The sequence below is a fragment of the Podarcis cretensis genome (assembly GCF_951804945.1).
Source record: "Podarcis cretensis genome assembly, chromosome: 10".
NCBI classification, from domain to species: domain Eukaryota; kingdom Metazoa; phylum Chordata; class Lepidosauria; order Squamata; family Lacertidae; genus Podarcis; species Podarcis cretensis.
In genome coordinates, this window is record NC_137179.1 from 17,333,983 (window position 1) to 17,356,481 (window position 22,499).

Genomic DNA, 22,499 nt, shown 5'->3' on the forward strand with positions numbered 1-22,499 from the left:
AAAGCTAGGTCTAATAACCCCCCAAGGGACGCAGGTGGCACTGTGGGTTAAACCACAGAGCCTAGGACTTGCCGATCAGAAGGTCGGCGGTTCGAATCCCCGCGATGGGGTGAGCTCCCGTTTCTCGGTCCCTGCTGCAGCCAACCTAGCAGTTCGAAAGCACATCAAAGTGCAAGTAGGTACCACTCTGGCGGGAAGGTAAACGGCGTTTCCATGCACTGCTCTGGTTTGCCAGAAGCGACTTAGTCATGCTGGCCACATGACCCGGAAGCTGTACGCCGGCTCCCTCAGCCAATAAAGCAAGATGAGTGCCACAACCCCAGAGTCGGCCATGACTGGACCTAATGGTCAGGGGTCCCTTTATCTTTTAATAACCCCCCACCCCAAGCTGAAAGTCTGATCCTTTAGAGCAGAGGTGAGCAGAAGGTGGATCAGGTTCTGTTGATAGATCTCTGAGCAATGTGCAGGGCATTACCGAGGATTTCTGGCTCTTAGTTGTTCAGCAATAGCAGCAAGTCCACAACCACCATCAAAAAAAAAAAGACTAGGTTGCTGAAATAAAGGAACTAGGGGAAACCAGCAGTGAATTTTGTGTTGTGAAGGAACCGTTGTGTGCTCAGTGCTCAGGGATGGTAGGAGTTGCATTCTAGTAACCTCTGGAGGGCTACTGCTTCCCTAGCCCTGCAAGATTGCTGGATTAATGTAGCCATTTCCATCAGTTCATGTGATAGACCTGTTTTCTTCGGGGGGGGGGGGGAGATAACATTGTGGTGGAAGGTACTCTGAGTGAGAGGCAGGGAAGAGGAGACCTCTCCCAGGATGAGAGACTGGGAGAAGAAAGAGAAGATCCTCAGGGTCCTTGCCAACTCTGCAATTGCCTGATTCTATGAAGGTCCCCACTGGAGAGCTGGGAGGGGCCACACGTTTTGTGTGAGACAAGGGTTTTTGAAAGAGAACTCTTGTTTCCATCCCCACCCCCCATTTGTTTTTATTTAGTTTAGTTTCTTTTATCCTATTGTATTATGAAAAAGCTTTCATAAAATATTATTATTTTAAAAAGAAAAACGCATTGTGGAATAGATGTAATCTGGTGAATTAACCTGTGTTCTTGCTATTCTTCCTCTTCCCACCCCTCTCCCAGCTGTGGTGCACATTCCACGAGAAAGCCTTGGTGAAGGGTGCCTGTAAAGCAACTCTTAAAGCCTTGAAGCTGGAGTACCTAGACCTCTACCTTATTCACTGGCCTATGGGATTCAAGGTATTCCTGTCTGTCTGTCTGTCTGTCTGTCTGTCTGTCTGTCTGTCTGTTTCTATCCTTACCTCTAGGCAACACACACAAATATATCAAAATGGCTGAAAACAACACTGCAAATTACATCATTTAAATCAAAACAATAAAAAGTAGGGACCCATGGCAGAGACCTGTTCTTCCAGCTGAGAAAGCTGCAGTGGCGTACCGCGGGGGGTGCGGCTGCACCGGGAGCAACATCTGGGGGTTAGGGTTAGGGGGCGCAAATCCACGGGTTAGGGGGTGCAAATTACTTGCCTTGCCCCAGGTGCTGACAACCCACGCTACGCCACTGGAAAGCTGGTCTGAACGCAAACATTTTCAGTTGTTTCCAGATAGTGGACACCAGTTGTATCCTTGCAAGGATGCTCCTCTCCCAAACTGGGGCAGCTGCACTAAAGGCCCTGCTTCCAAGTTATGGTGGGTCAGCCATCTGGTATCCTTGCAACTTGAAGGGAGAAGCTGCATTTCCTTCCTTTGCTGGCTGCCCCTCACAAAGTCTTTATAGTGGTAGAGCAACATTTAGAAACCACTTCTGCCAAAGGCAGGTGTGTAAAAGTGCTAAAGGCAGAAGTATAGGGGCAAATCCAAAAATGCAGGGTCACAGCCACAATGCTTCTAATAATCCAACAATTATACAACAATGATTAGGGATGCATTGCAACAGTCAGGGCAGATCTCCATGTGTTTCAGTTAGATCTACTGTTTTCTGTGGATGTACATGGGCAAATGGTTTGGAGTTCTCTAATCCCTCCTTTCGGAGTGTGTGTGTGTCAGGGAACTGCCATCAGCTCAGAGGCGAGAGGTGGAAGGGCAGCTGGATTACAGAGAGCCTCCAAAGATCGTGGGAAGCAGCACTTCCTCAGCAGAGGAAGGAGGCCCCGCCTCTAGTGGAGAAGAGATGCAGGGCTCAGAGGGTGCAAGAGAGAGCCGAGACACCGTGCCTGAGCAAAGGGGGGGGGAGGGAGGACCCCCTTTACCCAAGCCTTCCCTGCGCAGTAGGTTTTCACGCAGAGAGGGGAGGCGTCGGCTGGGGGTCAAGAGACTACTCTGCTCGGGAAAGTTTAAGGACCGCCCACTCTCAGATTCTGCTAGTGACTGAGCAAGACATGGAATTGAGGCGCTCTGCACTGTAAATGTTTTACGCCAAGAATAAAGCCTTTGAAAAGACCAGTGTGGGATCTTGCCTGTCTGCTCTCGAGCAACCAAGTCGATAGGCATAACAGTGTGCTTTCTACGAAGTTCCACTGTACGTAATACAACCTGCACATCTTTGTCTTGAAACTGGAGACCTCCTGTTTTCAGTGTTCCTAAATGCTTAGCTTTGGAGAATATGGTAGCCAAAAAGCTGCTCCCCTTTCATGCTGATTGGGCAACTCTCGGATGCTGGAGACGGAGACCCCGCTACAGAAATAGTAAGGGGTCTTTGACCCCACCCCCCACCTACCCAAGACCCTGGACCACTTCACCACTGGCTAAAGGTATAAAAAAGAGCATATGGTTGGTATTGTTTCATTGCACTGGTGTCTGAAAAAGCTGTGAGCTTGACACTCAAGCTTCTGAGATCCTGGAGCAGGGAGCTGTGATGATTCTGCCAGGAGTATTTTAGTGCAGAATACTTTGCACCTCCAGGCATGCTTACGACAGAGGAACAATCTACAGAGACTGCTCTAGTTACCTTCTAGAATTTTGGTTTTTCAGAAAAATAACTGAAGCGGTTGGCCGATCTGGTTGTCTGGCTGAGCAGTGGTGTTGTTTGAGAGCCTGGCTTTTTTTGCCCCATTGTACAAAGAAAATGCGACACCGTCCCTTTTACACTGGTGCTGTATTTCAGTAGCAGAGTATGTGGTTTCTGTGCAGAATGTTACCTGGCATCTCCAGGTAAGGCAGGAATATGGTCCGGCTTGGTACAAAGCATATTCCTTTGTTCACAAGGTCCTAAGTTAAACTTCAGGCACATCCTGTCAAAGTCCTATAAGGCCTAGGACCCTCGTACCTATGGGACTACCTCTTCTCGTATGTCTCACGGTGGACCTTACGGTCTTCAAACAAAAACATCTTGGAGGTCCCGGGCCACAGAGAGGTTAGGCTGGCCTCAACCAGAGCCAGGGCTTTTTCGGCTGTGGCTCCGATCTGGTGGAACGCTCTGTCACAAGAGACTAGGGCCCTGCAGGACTTGACATCTTTCCGCAGGTCCTGCAAGACAGAGCTGTTCCACCAGGCCTTTGGCCAAGGCACAGCCTGACTCCCTCCTTTGGCAATCCTCACAGAACTCTAGCCCAATGGTTGCCATTAATCTGATTTGAATTAATTTTAGAATGAAATGATTTTAGAATGTTTTATCATTTTACTGTTGTTAGCCGCTCTGAGCCCGGCTTCGGCTGGGGAGGGCGGGATATAAATAAAAATTATTATTATTATTATTATTATTATTATTATTATTATTATATTGGGGACTGGGAAAAGCCAGTTGTCTGACTCTGCACAAGACAGCCTCATCTACTCAAAAGCAAACCCCTCTTATGTTCTTGCTTTGCATTTGACAGGCCGGCGATGACATCTTCCCATCTGATGAAACAGGCATGATAATACCCGGTAACACGAAGATTGAGGACACCTGGGAAGTATGTTCCGCTGCAGTTAAAGGTTTCTCTTTGTTCTGTGTGCAATTTCTTGCATTCACCTTTTGCATAGATTGCAGCTATTTATGGCAGTTTCTGTTGGCTTAAGTTGTGCTATATATCAGTTCCTTAGAGGGCTTCTTCACTAAGTAAAGCTCAAGATTTTACATGGAATTGGCTGTGCATAGTTGCAAATACCATAGAAAGGTCCCTCTTGACTAGGGTTTGCAAACCTCGACCAGGGAGCCAGATGTGGCCCTCTAAGCCCCTTTTTCTGTCCCGTCCCCCATCCCCTCGGACTCTTCTTATGCCAGGCACACATCTTATCTCATTGGCCTGCACTCTCCTTGCATGGTTTTGCCCAACTTGAATGTGTTGAACTCTGATGGTGCCTTTTTGCATCTCTGGATGGAAGATGGAGAGAGGAGTTTGTAGAAAGAAGCCTACTGTACAAAGCTAATATTCATTCAGTGCTCTGGCCACTTTTGCTTCTGGTCCTGCATCCTGGAAGGAAGGTTCCTTAAAAGGGAGCGTGGATCTTGGGCTGAAAAAGGTTCCCCAGCCCTGCTCTTGACTTTGGTAGGCTATTTACAGATATATGTGTGAAAGCAAATTTACTAAAAAATATGTACTGAGTTCTTCACCGTTGTGGCCATGCTAGACTAGATGCCGTGTGCAACAGAACCAGTGGGCATCACCGGAGAAAGCCACTTGGGCGCCTGGGGCAGCGTGCCCAGGGGCGGGGTGGGCCGCCCATAGGGGCTAGGGTGGGATGCACTGTGGGGCCTCTGGAGTCTGCCTGCTTCCTCCCACTCAGCCGCCCTACACAGCTTGAAGACTTTACACAGAGAGGAACCCCACGCGGGTTTCCCCTCATGTAACGTAACAGGCAGGGAGCCAGCCCAGATAGAGAGAAAGACAGCAACTATTTTATTGGCTTTTTAAGTGCCGGCTGCATCCATTGCTACCATCACACCCCCTCTCTCCTGTGCGTTCCAGGGTTTGGGTCCTGAGTTGAGGGAGCTTTTGTTTCTCTCCGTCCAGGTCCCCAACACATCTAAACTTGCCCCATAAACTGTGTTCTTCTCTCTCTCTCTCTCTCTCTCTCTCTCTCTCTCTCTCTCTGTGTGTGTGTGTGTGTGTGAGAGAGAGAGTGAGAGAGAGCGATCACATGTTAAAATGGTTCAGCCAGCCGTGGTTCTGTAGTGCCGCAATTTCTTACAAGGGAGTATGAAATTCCAATTTTCAGTACGCGCCCCTTGTGCTTAGGGAATTAATCTGCCTTGAATTTAGAAAATATTAACCTTTGGGCGGCTTCAGTCAGATATAGGCACGCCTTCACTTAGGAGCGTTATTAAATCCAGTAGGTCCGTATTGCAAGATCCCTTCTGCGTTTGCAGAGCCGCCCCCGAAGTGACCCTTTAAATCCACTTGATAGTCCAGCTGTAGGCACTCATCTTCCAGGCAGAATGAAAGGCGCACCCACCAATCCCACTTCCTTCCTTTCCCCTTCCCACCCCCCTCCATTGTTTGCTCACTTGGCTCCTTCCCGTCCTCTCCCCTGCCTGCCTCCTCCAGCCGGGAGTGCGGGGCAATGGCGCGCCGCCCACCTGTGACTCCCAAGACTCCCCCAACTCCCGAGCTGTCAGAACGAAGGGGGGAAGGCTGCCAGCACAGTGGCGCAGCTCCCCGCCTTCCCCCAACGGCTCAGGGTAGGCTTGGGAGTCGCGGGTGGGCAGCACAATGAATGTCACCCCCCTCCTGGATGACACCCGGGGTAAACCGCCCCCACCGGACCCCCTTCCTCCGCCACTACCAGTGGGGAGTAGTCATCTCCAAACACCACCACACACATGTGCTCCCACCTCCCTGACCAAATAGTTATTTCTATGTGGTACAGTGGTACCTCTGGATGTGAACGGGATCCGTTCCGGATCCTGAAGAGAAAGCAAACCGTGTCTGCGAATGCACGGGTCGCAATTTGCCGCTTCTGCGCATGCGCGTGACATCATTTTGAGCATCTGCGCGGGCGGCAAAACCTGGCAGTAACATATTCTGTTACTTCTAGGTCGCCACGGAGCGCGACCCGAAAATGCTCAACCTGAAGCAACTTTAACCCAGGGTATAACTGTACTGGTTTTTTGGTCTGGAGTTCCCCATTTCCAAATTCCCTTTCGGTTCACAGAGAGGTGCATATGATAGTTTTGAAGGTGTTGTCTTATTAGACGAGAGCTTAGCAGGCTCAAAAGTGTGACAGCTTTCCAAAGACAGACCAGGAGGAATTCCTAAGGACAGTGGGGAGATTTATGTTTGCAACATGTTTATGTAATATTTGGTCTTCATTTGTCCACCCCCCAGGCAATGGAGGAGCTGGTGGATGCTGGATTGGTGAAGTCTATTGGAGTTTCCAATTTCAACCACGATCAGCTTGAGAGAATCTTGAACAAGCCCGGGTTGAAGTACAAGCCTGCAAATAATCAGGTAGGATGCCCAGCGATGTAAACTGAAGCTTTTTAGGGGCTTATGAAGGGTTGATCATTTCACAGCAGCAAGAAGACACAGGAATTAAAAAAAGAAGATGGGCAGATTTCAGTGCTTGTAAGGAAATTCTGAATTCTGAATGTCTATTCAGGATGCACAGGGATCCTGTTGCATCTTTTCATAGCTGAACTTAGATTTGAGTCTGTTTCCCTGCAGCACCACGCCTGGAATTGGGGAAGCATGTTGATTATATTTATTTACTTATTTCACGAAAATTATACGCCACGTGATTGTAACAACAACAACAAAAAGCGCCTCACAACACTTTTCAAAAAAAGATGAAGATGTTGAGGATAGAGTTAAGAACACACAAAACTTTCCCCCATCAGAAATCATGGAGACTTAAAGTATGCAAGAGCTTGTCCCTTGCTTTACGCTCTCATCAGCTTCAAAGGCTTGGAGGTAGGAGGTTTTCAGCTGGCACTGAAAATTAACTGGCTGAATTAATTACCACGAATCAATACCTGCTATGGTGTCCTCCCCTCCGTTGGAAATTGCTCAGTCAAAATAATTGTCTGAACTTCCCCATGTGGAGTCGTTTTTGTTTTTTTAAATGGTAACTTTTCAGATTTTGCATCTGAACTCTTAGCTTTATGGTGGGCGGACAAAAGGATGGTTGGAATGGAGTGAGTGGGTATGTTATTTATGCTAAGTGAGCATGAAATTAAGCCCCAAAGAGCAGTGCATACTGAGACCAAGGTATCGTGTGACAGAGACAAGGATGCCCAGGGATCCTGTTGCATTCTAAATATAGTCTGTGTGCTCTGCTAGATTCATAAGTCTGCACAGAAGCCTCGCCAGTGTGCTTCTTCCTTCAAACAAGAAGCTGAATTTCTGGATACTGCCTGAACATGGTATCCCACAGGGGCCTGGCTGTGAACTGATTAAAAAATATACATGCAAAACTCATGCATGAGTTTTTTGGGAAGTTGCCATTATGCCTACTTAATAAAGCAGTTGAATCCAGAAATAAAACTCGCAGCAACTTTGCAGCTCTATCCAGTATAGTTCAGCACCCTTCTTGGCTGGTCAGGAAGACTAAGCCCCAATAAGTAAAGACTGGAGTGATCACAATTCTCCACACCCCACAGAATGTTGAACAAGATGCAAAAAAAACTCGGTTGTTCCTGGTATATATGCACATCCCGCCACTGCCTTTGATAAATGGTTTCTCCAGGGTTCTCAAAAAACCTTTTTTTTTTTATAAGATATTTATTAAAGATTTTCTTAATACAATAAAAAAAACAACAACAATATAACTTTACAATGACCATATTTTCTTCACTTCTTTGGACTTCCTCACATCTCTCGTTCCTGCGTTCTAAGTTTTCCAAACTTAACCCAGCAATTTATCACCTTGTTTCAATTCTTATATTATGATTTCCAATATTGTGTCCCTAGTTTTAGATAATTTTACCCAAACCTTAAAAGCTTAATTTTAGCATAATGTTTATCCAAAATTTGTCTTTTCTTATGTTTTCATTTATCTTCATATTTCCTTTATCTAACTTGATGGTGCCGTATTGTTAATAATCTTACATCTTTCTTAACACTCATACAATTTACAGTATTTTTGCAGATAGTCCTTAAATTTCTTCCAGTCCTCCTCCACAGCCTCTTCTCCCAGGTCCCGGATTCTGCCAGTCATTTCTGCTAGCTCCATATAGTCTATCAGTTGCATCTGCCATTCTTCCAGTGTGGGCAAATCTTGGCTTTTCCGGTGCTTGGCGAGAAGTATCCTTGCTGCTGTTGTTGCATACATAAAAAATGTCCAATCCTTCTTTAACACCCTCTGGCCAACAATGCCTAAAAGAAAGGCCTCTGGTTTCTTAGGGAAGGTATACTTAAATACCTTTTTCAACTCGTTATATATCATTTCCCAGAAAGCCTTAACTCTAGGGCAGGTCCACCAGAGGTGAAAGAACGTTCCTTCGGTTTCTTTACATTTCCAACATTTATTATCAGACAAATGATATATTTTTGCAAGCTTGACTGGGGTCATGTACCACCTATATATCATTTTCATAATATTTTCTTTCAAGGCATTACATGCCGTGAATTTCAAACTGGTGGTGCATAACCTTTCCCAGTCAGCAAACATGATATTGTACCCAATGTCCTGTGCCCATTTTATCATAGCCGATTTAACCGTTTCATCTTGTGTATTCCATTTTAGCAGCAGATTATACTTTCTTGAAAGTACCTTAGTCTTAGGTTCTAACAGTTCCGTTTCCAACTTTGATTTTTCCACCTGGAATCCTATCTTTTTATCTAACTTGAAAACCTCTTTAATCTGAGCGTAATGTAACCAATCTCGCACTTTATCTTTTAGTTTCTCCAAACTCTGCAACCTCCAATTATCTCCATCTTTTTCTATTATTTCCCAATATTTCGGCCATTTGGCCTCCATATTGAGTCTTTTCCGGGCCTTAGCTTCCATTGGTGATAACCACCTTGGGGTCTTATTTTCCAATAAGTCTTTATATTTTATCCAGACATTAAACAATATGGTTTCCTAACAATATGGTTCTTTCCTAACAATATGGTTCTTGAAAGCCTTATGACTTTTGACCTTGTCATACCACAAATATGCATGCCATCCATAAGCATTGTTAAAACCTTCCAGATCCAAAACCTCAGTGTTCTCAAAAAACCTTGAAAGCCAGCTTGACCTGAGATAAGCAATGGGAGAAAATAATGTGTGCATGGTTGGTGCTAGCTTGATTACTTTGTTTATTTGAAATTGCATTTCTCCTTCTTAATTCCATTTCTTATTCCTTGTTTTTGTACAATTCGTTCTTCTACTTCAACCTTGACCAGCATAACTGTCTTGCTCGGGTGGTTGAGAAATTGAATTGGGCATTTGAAGGTGCTGCTGGAGAAGGAGGAAATCACTGGGGAAAGCTGGTAGTCTTCTATTAAACGGGAACATTATGAGTGCCCTGTGAAAATCCCACCAACTATGAAATTAGTGCTGCAGCCCAAGAAAAGCCTATAGGGGGAATCAGGAGTGCAGCAACCAGAGATTGTGGCATTGGGGAAAAAAGTAAAACCTACCATGTGGTTTTCTAAAGAGGCCAAACTATGTTTGCAGATAAATTATGGCTTGCCTGTTCAACTGCCAGTAGCTGTCCAGGAAACCTGCCAGGAAACTGTCGCGAAATTCCTCGCGGCGCTTTCAGCAGAAACGCTAAGAGTCCCAGGTTTTTTCCCAGTGCAGTCTTTTAATGTGAGGTATATACAGGTATTAACAAAAGAGACAGTCCATACAGAGTACTTACAAATGAATACTCTCCACCACAGCACCACCACACTACAGCACAACCACCACAGCAACCACACCCACTGTTAAACAGGCTTTTCTTTTTAAAACAGGTGATAGCCAATCACATTAATCACACTCCTGCTGAGTCACTCTGACTCAGCACTTCACAGAGTATTGCATCATCCTGTTGAAGCCTGCAGACTTATTCAGTATCCTGCGAATCCCAACACTCCTCCTTAAGTCAAAGGCTTGAGACCTAATAATTCTCTTAAGTCTCGAAATTTAGGAGCATCCAAACATTTTGTATACAAATCTGCCACATTACATTTTGTATTACAGTGCTGTACCTTTAACACATTTCTTTCCAAAGCATTTTTCACATTTCCGTATCTTATAGCTATATGTTTACTTTTGCTTTTAAAGTTCTGTTGGTTAGCAAGCTGTTGTGCAGCCATGTTGTCACTTAGCACAGTGATTGGCATTTCAGAAGGTATTCCAAGTTCTTTTGTTAGACAAGCAAACCACTCTATTTGTGACACACATTCGCTTATGGCTGAGTACTCTGCTTCACAAGTACTTGTGGCAACAAATGTTTGTTTCTGGGATTTCCACTGAACCAGGGCATTTCCAATATATATGGCATAGCCAGTGGTAGACTTTCCATTTTCTCTGTCCCCCCAACTGGCATCAGCGTATGCGTACACTTGCTGATCATATCCTGTATCCAGCACCAGTTTGTAATCTTTTGTGCCTTTCAGATACCTTAGGATTCTTTTAAGTGCTACCCAATCTCTCTGAGCCGGGTCTGCACTTCTTTGGCTTAACATGTGCACTGCCAATGTTATGTCGGGTCTTGTCCAACAACTTAAATATAACAGAGAACCCAACAGAGAATGAAACGCTGTTGCATTCTCACATTTTTGCCCTTCTGGTTCATTTCTGTACTGGGTAGTTATGGGAGTGTCAACCTCATTTGCCCTCTCCATTCCATATGTCTTCAGTAACTTTTCAATTTTTTCCTTCTGACTCAGAGAGTAGATGCCCTCTTCATTTCTCTGAACCTCTACTCCTAAGTAATCCTGAATCTCTCCCAAATACTTCAGTTTGTATTTGTTACCTAGGCTGTTTATAAACCAAGACACTTGCTTTTGTGCAGTTGTTATTAGACAGATATCGTCAACATACAGAAGTAAATAACAAACACTTCCTTGCACCATTGCTGAATATAAACAGGAATCAGCCAGGCTTTGTTTGAATCCCATCTTTTTCAAAGTTGTGTCTATGCATTCATGCCATAGACGTGCACTTTGGTGTAAACCGTATAGTGTCCTTTGCAGTTTTAACACCATGCTGTCTTTTTCCAGCTCATAACCTGGTATTTGCTGTAAATACACCTCGGTGTCAATAGGAGCATTTAAATATGCTGAGGCAACATCAAAATGATTAACTTTTAACCCTCTCAGACTTGCCATTGCTAAAACTGATTTTACTGTTTCAGCCTTTGTTTTTGGGGCAAACACTTCATCATAATGTATCATTTTTCTTTGTGTAAAGCCCCTTGCAACCAACCTGGCTTTCCTCTGACAACTACCATCAGCCAGCTTTTTCACTTTAAAAACCCACTTACAGCTTATGGGCTTTTTACCTTCAGGCAATTCTGTAGGTACAAACACATTGTTGTTTAGCAGAGAGTTATACTCTGCCTGCATTGCCTTTAACCACGCCTCTTTCTCTAGAGTAGGTAACTCTTGCACTTCTTCAAAATTTTCTGGCTCAGTTACACAAACCTGGTTTATGGTGGCTGGGAACCCATAACGGTCTGGAGGTTGACCTTTATTACTTCTTGCAGACCTCCTTGGTTGATTAACCTCACCCCCTGGGCTACCTTCAGGACTGCTTTTGGGGTGGATTGATTCTGGAGATTTACCTCCTGCTGCCCCTGTTGCACTTTCTTCTCTCCCCTGCTCCATGCTAGCAGCTGGAGAAAAATGCTCAACCTTTACCTCCTCCCTTTCAGTTTCTCTGGGAGAGCTGCCAATTCTTAGCTTTGTTTCAACTGCCTTATCAGGTACGCTCGGCAGTAAAACTTTTTCTGGCAGCAGGTTTGCATGTATCTTCGGCCAATTTCTTTGCTCATTAAAGCTGGCTGATCGACTATAACTCAAAAGATTTTTATCATCTTCAAACCTGTAGGCTTTCGTACCACTTTCATACCCAAGAAATAGCAACTGCTGTGCCCTTTTCCCAACTTTTCTTCGGTTCTTTACAGGTATGTCAACCCATGCCTTTGTCCCAAAGATTCTCAAATGTTGCAAACTGGGACTTTTGTTATAGAGAATCTTATAGGGTATGTCATCTAGTACCCTTGACCACAAGCGATTCCCAATATAATTCGCGGTCTTAATACTCTCAGCCCAGTATTTAATTGGAAGATTTGCATCTGCTAACAATGCTTTCATTTGTGTCTGCAAGACACCTCCCCTACGCTCTGCTACTCCGTTCTCCTGAGGCGTTGCCACATTGGTAAGTCTATGTTTAATCCCTTGGGAACGCAACCAGTTTCTTAGGGAGCTTGCCATAAACTCTCCTCCCCTGTCTGTCTGAATAGAGCACACCTTTTCGCCAAGTTGCCTTTCTACCCTTCTTACCCAGAACTTCAAAGTTTGGGCAACGTCAGACTTTTGCTTTAATGGATAGACCCAGCCAAATCTAGAATAGTCATCCACTAGGATCAAACAGTACTTGTTATGGGAGACACTTGGTGGAAAAGGACCAGTTACATCAGCATGAATCAACTCCAGTGGTTTTTTGGTTTCTCTCTGGCTTGCTCTTGCTACTGGGCAAGCCCTGCTTTTAACCTCCTTGCAGACATTACAGTCTAAGTAATTATCACAACTTTTAATGTTTTTCATTCCCCCACACAACTCCAATGTTTTGTTTAGCACCTTATAGCTAGCATGAGCCAGACGCCTGTGCAGGAGATGAATACACATATCATGGGTTGGGACATTTTGCACATTAGCAACCTTAGACTCACACTGCAGTACATACATATTAGTTCTAAGGTTAGCATTTGCCAACACTGCCCCATTTTGCTTTATCTGGCACTGATCTCCCACAAAGTTTACTTCAAAGCCTGCTTTTGCCAAGTCAGGAATGCTCAGGAGATTGTTTTGCAAACTAGGCACACACAACACATTCCTGAATGTGTGTCCCAGCTGTGGGAACACAACCTCCCCCTCACAAACCACATTAGCTTTCTGGCCCGTAGCAAGACTTACATGTTTTTTGTTTGAGGCCCTAGCATCAGTTAGCAATCCTTTTCTTTTACAAAAGGTTTGAGAAGCTCCACTGTCCAGAACCCACAGCTCTTCATTTTCTTGACCATCTGCAGACACCCAAGCGGTAGACTCTCTCTGCTGCCTCCTGTGCTTCTGCTGTTTTTGTTGTTTTCTCGGGCAGTCCCGCAGCAGATGTCCACTGGACTTGCAGCAAAAACACCTTTTTACTTTGTTGACCACCGGCTGGTCTGCAGCAGCTCCTCCTGGCTGTTTCTCCGGCTCCCGACACCTCTGCTCTTCCCGGCTGTTGTTCCCTCTGGGATGCTCCAACAGCTGGGCTGAGGTCATCTTTCGCTCTGCACGCCTGTCCTCCTCTGCATACAACCGTCCTGTTACGTATTCCAGAGTCAGCTTATCAGTCTCTACAGACTCGAGGGAATTGACCAGCATATCATAGCTGTCATCAAGGGAACTCAGGACTATAAAGACTTTGTCCTCTTCCCCCACAGGCCTCCCTCTTAAGGCTAGCTCCTGGAAACAGCCTGTTAGGAATTTTAGGTGGTTCACCAGGGAGTCCCCCGGTTTCTTCCGACACCGGTACAGTCTCCTGGTCAGTGTTATCAGTGAGCCAGCTGTCTCTCGCACATGGACAGCCTTGAGCGCATTCCACGCCTCACTTGCCGTCACCTTCTCAGCTACGTAGACTAGCTGGCTGTCGTCCACTCCAAGGATGATCGTAGCCAAAGCTTTCTCATCCTTTTCTAGCTGGGCCTCTGCTAGTGCCAGCTTTTCATTGTCATCCTCATCCTCCTCAGGGGGCTGCGGTGGAGTTTCCACCACCTTCCACAGGCCCTCACGCTTGAGGAAGTGTTGCATGCGGACCGACCAGATGCTGTAGTTCGTGGCCGTCAGCTTCTCCAGCAACACACCACTTCTGGACTGCTCCATCCCTGCAGCTCACCTCCAGCACCCACGGCTAGATAACTGCCACCTGTACTCTGGCGCAGCGGGAGCGTGCTGGGCCCATAACCCTGTCGCGAAATTCCTCGCGGCGCTTTCAGCAGAAACGCTAAGAGTCCCAGGTTTTTTCCCAGTGCAGTCTTTTAATGTGAGGTATATACAGGTATTAACAAAAGAGACAGTCCATACAGAGTACTTACAAATGAATACTCTCCACCACAGCACCACCACACTACAGCACAACCACCACAGCAACCACACCCACTGTTAAACAGGCTTTTCTTTTTAAAACAGGTGATAGCCAATCACATTAATCACACTCCTGCTGAGTCACTCTGACTCAGCACTTCATAGAGTATTGCATCATCCTGTTGAAGCCTGCAGACTTATTCAGTATCCTGCGAATCCCAACAGAAACTTCCTATTATATGCATAGTTGATCTCTGAATGCAAATCTTAAACTTCTCTATTGTTTTGTTTTTATTTGCAGCCTGCCCTTTTCTTTTTTTACAAACAAGCAGTGAATATTTTTTTTTAATGAAATAAATAAATAAATGATGAATGCAAATAATGCAAATTGTTTTCTTCTATGTTTACAGATTGAGTGCCATCCGTATCTTACCCAGGAAAAACTGATCAGTTACTGTCAGTCCAAAGGGATCGCTGTCACAGCGTATAGCCCCCTCGGCTCCCCTGACAGACCATGGTGAGAATGTTTGGTTGTCTTTTAGTGCTTAGCTAAATGTGCCATGAGCTTGGAGCTCCACATCTTAGTGAGTAAATGGGTAATGGAAGTTTGCTTAAGAGATAACTAACCCAGGTCCAGCAGCCCCAAATATATTAAGCGTTTGGATTTGAAGCTATCCACTATGATGAAAGTTGTGTTGTTGCCATCTGTCCGTCTTAGGAGACAATGGAGTGTGCCTCCAGGGGTAAAGCCAAACCGCTGTGTTAGCAGCACCAAAGAGACCTCCCCAGGGCACAAGCCTGGGCAGTGGGTATGGAGGTCCTGGGATGCCCAGACGACAATACCCCCCTCTCAGCCTCGCTGATGTGATCCAAAGGAAAGCAGAGCAATATGTTTGGGACCAGCTTGGCTGCAGGAGTTGCCAGAAGGAAGCGTACAAGGTGCCATCCAACTGTCTTAGGGATCCCTTCCGGATTTGTTTAGGGTTTACTCCTTAGCCTTTTCTTCTCTTGAAGATATCCCACAAGGCAGTGGAGGTTTAGGACTAGAGTTTTCCTTCTCTTAGATGGCCTACCTTCCCAGGTTGCCACTGATGGAAGTAAATACAGCAAATCTGCCTATTAATTTATTTGTATGGCTACTGCATGCATAATTGTGCTTCATAATTATACTTAGCATTTGCTTAGCACCTTCATCTACTCAAAGATGGTGCTATTTACATGCATTATGTGCTTGTAACAGCCCGGTAGGGTGAGCTTTATTCCTGTTTTGCAGATGGTACTTTTAATAGTGTAGAGAACAAAAGTCCTAAATGAAATTCCCTGTTAAAAGGTGCAGAAGCTTTGGGGGTACCCAACCAGATAAGTGGGGTATTAATAAGTTGTTGTTGTTGTTGTTATTCCTCTGCATCTGATCAGCCCTTCTGTTTTTTTTAAACATGAGTTATCTTAGTAGCATTCATTACCCTTTGGCTTTTGTTGCTTTTCCTAGGGCCAAGCCAGAGGATCCCTCTCTCCTGGATGACCCCAAGATCAAAGAGATAGCTGCTAAGCACAATAAAACTGCAGCTCAGGTGTGTTTGATTTATGTGTTGAATCGAGTGCATCAGCAAAGAAATTGGTGGATTGACAAAAAGAGAAGGTTTTCAGAAGGCAGTGGGCAGAAAGCAGACCTGAGAAATACCTGCTTGATAACTTGGCAGGAAGACGTGATTAGATCAGATGCACAAATCATGATGGCTTGCTGTGTTCAGCAATGTCTAGGTCCCCTCCTATTGAATATATACAAGGTTAAATTGTGGTGATCAAAAACTCATTTCTTCAGTGCTCCTACTTGAAATAGGGATTTAAAATGTTAGCAGTTGTAGATACTCGGTTAAGGGGGAGGTCACTCCTTGCCATTAGGTTAAAAAAAAAAAAAAGGACCCCTGGACAGTCAAAGGTGACTATGGGGTGCGGTGCTAATCTCACTTTCAGGCCAAGAGAGCCAGTGTTTGCCGTGGGGATTTCAAGGATGCAAACTTTCTGGCAACAGATGTGTACTAGGAAAACTGAGGGAGACCCACAACCCTTGGATCCCTCAGCAGTTAAACTCCATTCTGGAATTTGAGACTTGAAGCCAGACTTTGCAGAAAGGGGTGCCATTTTGCTAAAGAACATGTGGTGTGTGTTTTCCCTGGCAAATCTAATTTTTAATGTATTTGTGACATGGGACAGGAAGACTTACTTGGTTTGGCTTTGTCTTGATCATTAGGTCCTGATTCGCTTTCATATCCAAAGAAATACAATTGTGATTCCCAAATCTGTTACTCCTGCACGTATTGAAGAAAACTTCAAGGTAAGATTGAAAGTAAGATCAGCTCCCACCAGGATTGGTTTGGGTCCTACATGGCATATGTCACCCCAAACAAGTGCCCTCCAGTTACCTAGTGAACGGAGATTATGGAAGCCGTAGGCATAGCTGTCAACATTTCCCTTTTTTTAAGGGAAATTCCTTTATTCCGAATAGGATTCCTTGCAAGAAAAGGGAAAAGTTGACAGCTATGGCCATAGGCCCAACAACATCTGGAGGGCATCATGTTGGGGAAGGCTGGTGCAAATAAACATATGAATTACAGCTACCATTAAGGGAATAATCTACTTTTGGTCTGTATATCTCCCGGCGGATGGCTCAGCGGGAGAGCACATTAGGGCTTAGGTTCAGTTCTTGACTTCTCCAGTTTTAAGATCCAGGCAAAACAGCTGCAAAAGACTACAACTCCCATCATTCCTAGCTAGCAGGAGCAGTCCTAATGGATGATGGGAGTTGTAGTTCAACAACAGCTGGAGGCCCAAGTTTGAGAAACAGTCTAGAGAGTCTGTGCCGACCAAAAGAAGACAGCAATGAGCGATAAAGACCAACAGCTCAAAGGCTGTCATTCTGTTTCCTTCTTCTGAAACTGTTGTTTCAGGTTGAGGAGAGTCTAGAAACTGAGAGGGAGGGGTGGTAATTGTGCTTGGGAAATCTGCGCGCGCACACACGCCGGGAATGTCATACCTGAAGGAGCATCTTCACCCCCATTATTCTGCCCGGACACTGAAGTCCAGCGCCGAGGACCTTCTGGCAGTTCCCTCACTGCTAGAAGCCAAGTTACAGGGAACCAGGCAGAGGGCCTTCGCGGTAGTGGCACCCGCCCTGTGGAATGCCCTCCCACCAGATGTCAAAGAGAAGAACAACTACCAGACTTTTAGAAGACATCTGAAGGCAGCCCTGTTTAGGGAAGCTTTTAATGTTTAACAGACCACTGTATTTTAATACTTCGTTGGAAGCCGCCCAAAGTGGCTGGGGAGACCCAGCCAGATGGACAGGGTATAAATAATAAATTGTTGTTGTTGTTATCTTCTGAGTCCTTGCTGCCACCGCTGTAAGCTCATTCCCCCAGAAAGGGTACAAACCACTTCACTGCCTCCTTTCACCCCATTTCAGAGTTGGCCCCAAATGCCCTCCCCAACTCATTGGAGCCAACCCCAAACCCAGTAAAAGAGGCCAACTCTACTAGGCTGCTTTGGGCATCTCTCAACCCGACCAACGTCACTTTCGGAGGCAGCGATGCTTCTGAATTCCACTCAGGAGAAGAGTGCTCTCCTGCTTCCAGGTTTCCCACAGGCATCTGATTGGCTACTGTGAGAACAGGATGCTGGGTTTGATGGGCCATTGGCTAAGATTTCAGTGAAGGTAAAACGGGAAGACACTTGCTTTTCCTTTGAACACTTGGGAAGAAGAGGCAGGCTACAAATGCAAATAATGCATAAAACAAGTGATGTAAACCTCCACAATTCTCGTGAACCTGCCATGAATTGGAAATTCTGCTTTTTCTTTCTCCTTGCCAGGTGTTTGACTTTGACTTGACTAAGCAGGAGCTAGAAACCATTCTCGGTTTCAACAGGAACTGGAGAGCATGTGCATTTAGCCAGTAAGTAGCAGGGTCTGAAAAATCGAAAAGGGTTGATAAACAGCATTGTCGGACTCTCATGCCCAGGATCAGTGTAGAACAGTTCTGCAGTGCTTAGTTAGAAAATTGGTTAAATAGATCAAAAGAGCTTTTAATCAAAATCGTTAAAAGGTGATTGGGGAAACAACCTTCTTGTGGGGGGGAGTGATAAAAGTAATTATATTTTTTTTAAAGGCATTTGTGCCAACCTTCTTTTACACAGTTCATTTGGGGCAGTCAGGGATGAAGACCAGGCTGTTCTAATCTGGGGTGGGCAGTCATCAAGCTTGTGAGATATGATATAATGCAGACATGCATTAAGATTGCCGGTACAAGATTATTCTAAACATTTCCTCAGCCCATGAATTCGTGATCAGTATCAGAACCAAGTCTTCAGGCCCTTTGACACTAAAATCTGCTCCTATTTCCTCCCCCACAGAGTTCTTTTCCAGAATCTGAATTTGCAGGTGGGGCAGTCTGTGGAGGCAGAATGTTTTCAGTTGTAGCCACCGCTATAGAGGACTGGGAGTTGCAATCTGTTGCTGATCTACTGCAAATAACCCAGAAATCTCCCAATTGTGATTATGGCTAATGCTGGCCCTTGATTAGAGGACATTAAATCAGTTTTCACCCAGTGGCTAAAAAAGCCGGTTAGGTTATCATTTAATTATTCCTGACAATTGGCAGTTATGATTAGGATAAAGTTAAAAGTTGCCTGACCTGTGAAACAGGTTTGTTATCCTTACCATTGGTAAGCATGACTACTGACTTGGTCACATTCTGCTGTAGTTTTGAGTGTTTAACCACCCCTTTAAAACAGGCTCTTGCCATTTTCTCATTAAGATGTCCTCCTGTAAGCTTTACCACAGAATCCCCACCACCACTTTCTGTTGACGTATCTGCCGCTTTTAGGAGCATTATTGATTAGCTTTCCCTCAGGGCAATCTCGAGGCCTGCTTTAATTGCTACATCAGTGGTGCAGTCCGGACCTCTTATAGTGTCTCGGGGATCTTCCGCTTTAGATGGTAATGTTTAACTTCGCTTAGAAGTTAAAGGAAGCCATCCCTGCAGCCTCTGGGGGGGACTTCCTTCTCATTCTGCTGAGTGCAGTCCTGGATGTCTTGTGCCAAAGTCCTGCCATGACAGCACCGCTGTTTGAGGTAGCTGGTTTATCAGAATGTAGCCAAAGAATCGCTTCTCAGTTCCAGAGGCAGAGAAGGGTTGAAAAAGTTTGGCCCGCTGTTTCCCCATATTTCTTCAATTAAAGTGTAGATGGTTTCTCTCTTCATACTTTCTTCGTGTGGCTTCTTCCACAATTGTGAACATTCAGCATTCTGCTTTGAGGTTTGAGGTTTAGCTTGCTGACTACAGTTATGGTCCTGGTTTCTTAAGGTTTTTTTAAATGGATGATATTGCTGCAAATTTCAAAAATGTCCAGCAAAGGTAAACTTTGTGGAATTGTCTTATCGTACTTTGAAGGTTCGGCATTTTGCACTCAAATTTGAAGTTCAATTTCTGGACACTGCTGTAAAATTATTTAAAAAACAAAAAACTGTGGACATTCTTCCTCGTACAGCAAGTACATCCATTATAGTACAGTGGTACCTCGGGTTACATATGCTTCAGGTTACATACGCTTCAGGTTACAGACTCCGCTAACCCAGAAATATTACCTTGGGTTAAGAACTTTGCTTCAGGATGAGAACAGAAATCGTGCTCCAGCAGCATGAGGCTCCATTAGCTAAAGTGGTGCTTCAGTTTAAGAACAGTTTCAGGTTAAGTACAGACCTCCGGAACAAATTAAGTACTTAACCCAAGGTACCACTGTACTAAGTATTTTCATGCTGCCAGCTGGTGTCTGCTGGGGGTGATGCTGGACAAGGCCTTAACAACTTGTGACCCACCTCCTAATTTGCGTTTTTCCAGATGCTCAACAAGTCCCATTTTTTGTACTTTTAGGGGGGCAGGAAAAACTGGGGTTTGGGGTGTATGACTAGTAGGCAGCATTTTACTTGTTGGTTCACAAATTGTACTGGCCTAAACAGATACTTTTTGAGAGTTTAGGGTGCTCCATGCTTCCAGTTTGCCCTGGTTCCCCTAAAATAGGCATTGGCATAAGTAAAACCAAACATCTGATTTAACTCTTTCTTTTCATAGGTGTGCCAACCACAAGGATTATCCGTTCAAAACCGAATATTAAGTCTGGTCCTGAAACTTTTCAAAACAGAAAATGTGGACTTTTTGTGTAGACTTCCTGGCATTAAAAAAAAAAAAAAAATCTGTCCTCTCCACACATCTTCTATAAACCTTTTCCAGCCTAGATGCGATATGTTCTGAGCAGAGGTATTTTTAAGAACAAAGTGGTGTGTCATCTTTATTTGGCAGAATCATCCTTTCCGATATGAGCTGTTGGAATTATAGAGAGGTGAATAGTAACATCCAACTTTTGTACCACCACTTCTCCCCTGGTTTCTCCCCTCATCTGAAAAGACAGAATATGTTGACACTTTTTATGGGAGACACAAGTTCTAATGCATTTTGTGTTTTAAAACTGTGTTTTTTTTCTGGACACACCTTTGCCTTGGCACCACACTGGGAGCTTCTAAGTTCTAGGTGTGTGTGCAGTCTGTTCGTTGCTACATGGGTAGCTCTATCTAAAGGATTTGAAGTGTTGTCTTCTTACAGTATTGCTTCTAATAAAATTGCCTGGTTGCTATAATGGTGTGAGTCGTCGTTTCCTGTTAATAAAATGCATCAGTACAATAGTTCAAAAACTTAGACCTCTCCTGAAGATATATCCCTTTCAGAACATATTCAAATGCAGAAATCACTGCTGTCCTAGGAGAGAGAGACCAGACCAATATGCTTGCTTGATCTACAATTGCAAAACCATTGCTAACTAAAGCAGTCTGCCCAGAGAACTTACTTATGAGAAGGCATACAAATGCTATTAAATAAAATCAAAATCGGTTATCTATTATGTCTGTATCAGACCCTCTATGTGCTGAGGCAGAATGTCACTGAATGCCTATTTTTGGGGAGCAACAGGTCTCACTTGGTGGTTTTCCAGAAGCATTAAGATTAGTGGTTTTTTGCTGTAAATGGGAAAGACAAGTATGCTAAATTGCCAACCACAAAGCATAGCTCTCGGGACTTGTTCTCATATTTATCATCTTTGTGGTCACACATCAGATAAGTGGAGGGAGTGTAAATCCATCTTTGTATGGAGGCTGACAACGCGTAGTGTTGAAGCACCATGTATTCAACTGAGGGTTAGTACACACAACCCCGTAACTCCATTACAACTTTCAAGTAGGGATATAATTCATCAAAGCGTGCATATCTTTGAAAAGTAATGAGGTTTCATGGACTTAATTATTGCCAATAACTCACCCCCAAAAGGAGCTTACAATTGTGCAGTTCCACTTTGTGTGGTAAGGGTCCTGATTTTTGCCACACACCAACAACACCTTTGAAAAAGAGAATTTGTGCTGGGGCCTCTATGGGCATCCAATAAACACAACAAATTTTCTGCTGAAAATGCAAATTATTTTAATAGAAACACAGAGTTGGGAGTGCAGCACTGGATTCAGTGAAAAGGGGAAGGCAGTTCCTCCACAAAGTGGGTACTAAAATTGAGAATATCCATCCAGGGGGTGCCACATTTTTTGCCTCACACAAAAATGCGCCATATTACAAAAGATTACCAGATTCTGCCCCTGTTGGAGGGAGCCTGGTAGATCATCTAGTCGAATGCTCCTCAATGCAGGAACTATAAAGCTATATGACTTGAGCCTCTTGGGAAACTTCCAGCAACTACCACTCCAGGCAGATGGTTCCACTGTCAAACTCCCTTAATGTCAAGAAATTTCTATTCGTGTTCAACCAAAATCTGCCCTCAAGACCATTATATCTAGTCTGACCCACTGAGGCAGCAAATAACAAGTCTGCCCTGTTATCCATGACAGACTTTCAGGTATTTGACAAGTATTAGCCAGTGCTACGCCCTTTCTGTGGTCTTGATTTATTGTCTCCAGGCTAAACCCACAAAGTTTCTCCAACCTTTCCTCATCAGACTTGTTTTCTACACCACTGACCATCTTTATATTACCCTCCTCTTTCTTAAAGTGTGGCGCCCATAATTGGACACAAAAGGCCTTAGGTTTGCAACAGGGCAAACATAAAATGGAACTGTTAATTCCCATGACTTGTCAATGATGGTTTCATTAGAACAGCCTAAAATCACATTAATTCAGCTGCATCACACTCTTGTCTCATGTTCAGCTTGTGATCGGCTAGATTTCCAAGATGCTTCTCTCATGTACTGCGGCCAAGTTCCAGTTCTTCCATCTTATAACCATGCGTTAAAGGCAAATTATGACATCT

At 44.6% G+C, this 22,499-nt stretch overlaps 1 protein-coding gene across 1 annotated transcript in view; it reads left to right on the top strand.

The window, feature by feature from the left end:
- AKR1B1 (aldo-keto reductase family 1 member B) overlaps positions 1-20,832 on the top strand; it is a 30,178-nt gene extending 9,346 nt beyond the window's left edge. Inside the window, exons 3-10 of the mRNA XM_079993019.1 lie at positions 1,142-1,258; positions 3,835-3,912; positions 6,268-6,390; positions 14,556-14,662; positions 15,635-15,716; positions 16,397-16,480; positions 18,013-18,095; positions 20,271-20,832. Coding sequence (XP_079849145.1) covers positions 1,142-1,258; positions 3,835-3,912; positions 6,268-6,390; positions 14,556-14,662; positions 15,635-15,716; positions 16,397-16,480; positions 18,013-18,095; positions 20,271-20,313 — 717 coding nt within the window. The 3' untranslated portion in view covers positions 20,314-20,832. The remainder of the gene's footprint in view (positions 1-1,141; positions 1,259-3,834; positions 3,913-6,267; positions 6,391-14,555; positions 14,663-15,634; positions 15,717-16,396; positions 16,481-18,012; positions 18,096-20,270) is intronic.
- Positions 20,833-22,499: the final 1,667 nt, after the last annotated feature.